The sequence below is a fragment of the Ictidomys tridecemlineatus genome, chromosome 15 (genome assembly GCF_052094955.1).
Source record: "Ictidomys tridecemlineatus isolate mIctTri1 chromosome 15, mIctTri1.hap1, whole genome shotgun sequence".
Lineage (NCBI taxonomy): Eukaryota > Metazoa > Chordata > Mammalia > Rodentia > Sciuridae > Ictidomys > Ictidomys tridecemlineatus.
In genome coordinates, this window is record NC_135491.1 from 32,950,343 (window position 1) to 32,956,342 (window position 6,000).

Here is a 6,000-nt window from a genome sequence, read left to right on the forward strand (position 1 = left end):
CGGGGCCCCTTTATTGTGCAGGAGACTCTAGCACCTGTGAGCTAAGAAACAAATCAAGTCAATCTGCAGCAGCTACCATTTACAAACTGTGACACTAGTGCCCTTCACTTGTTCTGGGTCTTTAGGAACAACGGCTGATCCTGTCTGAGTCTGAACACTGCAGCCCGTCACTGGAAATTTGTAGCAGGGTCCCAGAGTGTCTTGTGGACAGGACTCAGCTGTAGGCTCAATTGGATTCCAGCCAGAAAGTTCTGCTCCTGGATCTCCACAGTATCCTCCAGGAAGAGCCAGTGCAGAGGTTACCCACCCAGGGGTGTGAAGGAAGGAGACTGGCACAGATGTCCCTCGTCCGTCACTGGTACACGTGATGGAAGTGATGATGGTGATAATAATGTCAGTATTCCTCGAGCAGCCTGCCGGGCAGTGTTGAGCATCTTACATGTTTTAATTTATGTAATCGAGGTCATCAAACCATGACAGTGTGGGGCGGGTAGCATATACAGTGTGTGCCCACTGGCCAGAGATGATTCACACCCTGCGCAGGACAGACCTAGACGGCATGAGGTTTCATCATGCTCCTCAGGAGAGTACACAAATGGAAACTTACAAATTATTTCTGGAATTTTCCCTTCAATATTTTCCGGCCATGATTGACAGTGGGTAACTAAATCTGCAGAAAGTGAAAACACAAAAAGGGGACTCTGCAGTATTGTCATCTTCATTGTTATTGATATCGTCTCTACCTGACCGATAAGAACCCTTGGTGTCATGTCCCTGGAAACCAGCAGGTCCAGGAGGCCAGAGGACACTCCCCTGCCCACCCCATGGCACCCTCCCTATTTGCCCATCTTAGAAAACTGAGGTCCAAGAAGGCAGAACTAGTGATTTCATCAAGAGGAATAAAAACCCAGAGGGGAGGTGCCCTCAAGTCATTCTCAAACCTTTCTTTTCCAGTTCGGGGCCCAGCCTGATGCAGAAGCAAAGGGTATAATGTGAGCTGGGAGTGTCTGTCCCTTCTCACGGGAAACGCAGCATCTCAATGAGCCCTCAGCTGGGCCCTGTCACCGTCATTGGGAAATTGGCAAGGAGCACTGGCATTAAGAATTTTAAAGCGTCTTGAAATTGCTGAATTAAGGCCCTGAAGAAACTCAGGGAAGCCAAGCCCAGGTGGAGGGAGTGGGTACGAACAACTCTGGCCTAGCAGGGCCTGCAGGGAAAGGAGATGGTCCCCCCTTCCATGCGAAGACCAGTGGCAAAAAACCTGGTAACAGCTTGGCCCTAAAGCAAAGCCAGTGGCCTTGGGAGGCTTGTACGACACGGCATTGGGCAGACCTCTGCCGCAGGGTCTAATATTTTTAATACTTTCTCAAAGTGAGGAGGCCAACCCCATGTGACAGGTGAAAAAGCATCTCTATTGACTTTTCACAAACCTTATGATATTCTAGGTGGATCGACACTTATCATAGCCCTTTAATCTGCCAAGCAGGATAATGTGTGCACGGATAATTTATCCACTGTGAGATTGAAATGCTCAATTTGGAATAACTTTCTCTACCCAGTAAATTGAGCATTACTCTATGAGTCTGAGGCAGAGAGAAAGCACAATTTAGAAAGCTTTGCAGAGTTCCTTTGTAATTAGTCGCAGCTTCCCTTGAATATTAATTTCCCCCTCGTCCCTTTCAAGTGATTTAGAGACTATCTCTAGAACTAGGGAGGTGCACCCTGAGAGCGGGGCCAGCAAGCAGCCCGGTCTCCAACACCTATTGTGAAGTCGTCTGCAGAACGTGCCCTCCGTCCCCCGGTGCAATGTGTGCTTATCAGTGCAAACAGTTTAATATTTATGCTAAGAGGATTGTCAGAGGCAGCTTCTGTTGCTTTAATTCTTGTTTTAAATAAATAATGAGAACATTTAAACACATTACTCTTCTTGAGGCCCTGAGGTCAGCTAATCTTATTATTTATGAAGTGATGTGCTACATAATAGTACTTAGTGCATGTTAACAGACGCTATTATCAGGGCCTGATGCGGAGAGCCGGAGATATATTGGAATGTTATGTGTAATGTACGGCGGATTGAGTGCATAGGATGCCGGTATGGCAATTAACCACATGTGAAAATAGGTGTAAAGTTGAAGTATGTTTTCCCTTGAGGAGCCCTTCACCATTAATAATTCCCCAGAGGAGGAGATGTCTTGCAGTTAGGAACCTTCTGTCCCGTCAGGGCTTGGAGTGGGGCTGGGACATCCCATTCTCTGATCCCTTTGTGGTCATTCCTACACAGTTGGAAGACAGTAGTGGGTCTGGCCCATTTTTTAATCGATGAAGACAGAGATTACAGAAGGCGGAGGTGGGTACCTGTGCACCCTCCCATCCACTCCACTTGTGACGCAGGCACTTTGGCAGCCACATTCTCCCGGAGAGTAGAGAAATCATTCCTTCTTCATTGCTATTTGCTTCCTTTTCTCTGATGCTTAGTTTTCAGATAAATAAAGCTAAAGCCACTGAGCTCTCCCGGGCCAATTTTAAATAAGCCAGACTTGGAGAGGTGGCTTCCTGCTTAGGTGTGGTGACGTTGCCCCTTACTTTTATTTTTTTCCTACGAGGCTATAATTTAGCTGCAGATGATAATTAATTTCTCTACTATTGATGAATAATCCATTTAATAAAAACCGTGATTTAAGTGTTTTCCTTAGGGACTAACTCTTGCTAGCCTCTTAATTTAATTTTGTGGAAGTTCCCCCCACCTATTCATCAGTGGAAATGATTATTAACCTCTATTTGCATATATCCTTATAAATCGGTCTCTCCTTGGCGTGCTTTTCTCTGAGCCCAGCAAGCTGGGACACTTGTAAATCTCCAGGATCTCCAAAGTCAACCCCGGTCTGTAATATTGTTTAATCTATTCTTGGACGTTTTAATGCAGTAAATTCAATTTAATCTTTCCCAGTAATCTAGTAATACATCGAAATCCCACAAACATTTAAATCTGATAATGGCTTAATCACACACTTTAAATAACAGTTGAGATAATGAAAAAATAATTCACTATTTTAAAGGCAGAGTAACTGCATTTCTCTAATGATTGGCTTTTCCAAAGCTCCTCAAGATAATACAGATCTGGGAATCGGAAGGAAACCAAGTCCTGGCGCCTGAGGAGCGGTTCTTCCTTCTCATGAACACCTGCCTTCTGTGCTGCGGCCTCGTTCTCCCCTGTTGTCACTGTGACCTCTGCCATAGGGGACTGTGTGGAGTGTCAGTGCTGGTCTCCAGGTTTCCCAGGAGTCTGGATCTTCCAGGAATTTCCCCAGTGGGTTCATGGCCTGTTCTTACTCTTCCAGGTGCCAGTGCCGAATCGCCCGAACTTTACCCGTGGACCAGAAACCAGACTGCCGTCCATACTGGGAAAAGGACGATGCCTCCATGCCTCTGCCCTTTGACCTCACAGACATCGTCTCAGAACTCAGAGCTCAGCTGCTGGAAGCAAAGCCCTAGAAGGAGCACAGTCTGAGGTGGAGAAGGAGAGGACGTCCTTGTCTTCTCTCCCGCAAACTTATCACGGGCTTGGGCAAAGTGGAGGCCTCTCTTGGCTCTCGGGTGGTAGAACCTGAGTCCCAATTCACAACAGCTAGGGAATGGAGCCCGTGAAAAACAACAGTGCCATAGTCCAATTTGGTATTCAACAAGAACTTCCCCCCAAAACCTTGGCCACTTGGGATTTTTTCATAGGAGACTGTTAGCCCCGAAGGGCCAAAGGAGGTAGCCCAACCTGTGACAGAGCCTCGCCTCCTTTCCTCCTTCACCAGCCTCCTCAGAGATGTAGAGTGGGCCCAGTTGTCTGGGGAAAGACAGAGCTTAGAGTTGTCCATCCCAGTTCCTCACCATGCCCCCTAGAGGTGTACCATCCAATATGGCAGCCTCTCGCTGACTGTGGCATCTCAAGTTCAAGTTCACTTTTCATTACAAATTCAGTTTCTCAGTTGCCCTCACCATATCTAGCGCTTCACAGCCCCATGTAGCTAGGGACTAGAGTGTGGGGCAACACAGATAGGAGTATTTTCATCATTGTAGAACGTTCTCCTGGAGGAAGCGTTCACTTGCAGGTGTTCCCTTTCCCAATTTTTTGTAGTTGCTATTCCCACAGGAGAATGAGATTAAAAGAGCAATGACTCTAAAGAGTAGCCCCTTTCCCTTTTCAGAGAAAAAGCTCCGTGAAATCCTGAGCTGTGAGTCCTGCACACCACAGTCGGGCATGGGACGGTGTTAACCATTAAAACAAAGCTGACATCCTGTCTTTAGGGACTTTCCCTGATCTGATGACAGAGACCAGCCCAATTTACATTGCATCATGAATTTAGGCAGCAGAGCACAAGTTTTTCTCTAATCCCCCCATGTGCAGATAATGAGCCTTGAAGAACCCCAGTGCTCCATCCTAATGACATTGACACTACAGGCACACCCGGTGGAGCAGAGGTTGGACCTGGCCTCTGGCTTCAGAGTGCCTGAATTAAGACCCCCACTACCTATGTGACCTCTGGCACATTCTCCCGCCTCAGTTTCCTCATCTCTATAATGGGGATGCCAAAGGTGTCCGATCCCAAGATGAAGACTCAGTGACGTGATCTAGCTGCAGACTTAGATCAATTCCTGGCACATCGTGAAGTTCTAGATAAACGTGAGTGTCGTTACGTATCAGTAAGTGGACCTGGATGTGGATGTCTTCCGCTCCCTTTCGGAATCGCTGTGCCAGTTTTTGTCTTGTGATGCCATTATCACTTCTTTCCCTTTCTGGCTTGGCTCCTGCCCTTTGGTGTCCCCAGAAATCGTGAGGATAGTTAGCCCTCTCCTCGGCATGTCGCCTCCCCGCCGTAGCCTTCACAGTAGTTTAGAAGCTGGAGAACTTTGGCCCTTGGAGAGGTGCACAGAGCATAGCCTCCTGCCTTCAGGATCTGATGGCTACAGGCACTCTGCCCCTGGAGGTGGGAAAGTGAGACCGTCATGCTGAGACTCTCAGATCCCTGACTTATTCCTCGGAGTCTTTGAGCCTCGGTTTCCTCATCAGTCAAAGAGATGAGAAAGGTGTTGACAGGGCCCCAGCCCCCGACCACCTGGCCCCTCTTTGTTTTGCCCCCTTGGTGTTTGTTCTTTGTTACATTTCATTAGGTGCCAATACTCTTAAATTGGGAGAATTCGTGTGAAATTCAAATGTCTGCATTCTCTTTAGAAATTGGAGCACCTGCCAGTCCTAAGCCTGCATCCCAGCATGGTAACAGGCTAAGTGGCAGCGTCTCCCGCTCTGAAGTGGCCGTGACCCCCTGTGGTTTGCAGTGGACCCTGTTACTCCTGTTTTCGTTTACTGTAAACCTGATCTGCTTCACCCCTCATGTCCACGCTTTCCAAACCTGCTTGCTCGTACCCCAGTAGTAAGAATCACTAATGTTTAGTGCGTACCCCCGAATTTGTGTATCCTACCCCACTATATTCATGAACTGCTTGTACTAATCTGTTGTGTGCATCATTAAGCATTCATATACAATAAAGATATTAAAAGGATAAGACACAGAGGCTCCGTGCTTTGCTCCCTGTACACTGGCAGGTGGGCCTGAGGGGGGCCCAGGTGGATGGAGGGAGATTCCAAACCCTCCGGGCGCAGCCAGGTGATATATGGTGGAGTTGGAGAATCTGAGAGGTGGAGTCACGTTTTCAGAAGAGCGGCCTTTGGGGAGCAGGAGCTTGGCGTGCTTGGGGCTCCCCTCTGCTCCCCCGGGAGGTTTCAGGTGGGTGAAGGAGGGGAGGCTGGAGGTCATATCAAAGCAACTGCAAAGACCTGGGTGCCAAGGGAAGGCCTGGTCCTCTCTGTGAGCAGGGAAGGACTTTCCTGGGACTGTGGGCCCAGAGTGATGAGTGTGGATGAGGAGCGGGCAGCCGGGCCCGGGACCACCTGCGTCAGCACCAGCGCCCGCCTGCTTTCCTACCAGGCTTCCCTGGCCATCGGTCCCAGCT

General features: G+C 48.5%; 1 protein-coding gene across 1 annotated transcript in view; it reads left to right on the forward strand.

Annotated features, from left to right (window-relative positions):
- Window positions 1-5,555, forward strand: part of Fto (FTO alpha-ketoglutarate dependent dioxygenase) — a 366,796-nt gene extending 361,241 nt beyond the window's left edge. The window contains exon 9 of the mRNA XM_005318182.5: window positions 3,339-5,555. Within this exon, the coding sequence (XP_005318239.1) occupies window positions 3,339-3,492 (154 nt within the window). The 3' untranslated portion in view covers window positions 3,493-5,555. The remainder of the gene's footprint in view (window positions 1-3,338) is intronic.
- Window positions 5,556-6,000: the final 445 nt, after the last annotated feature.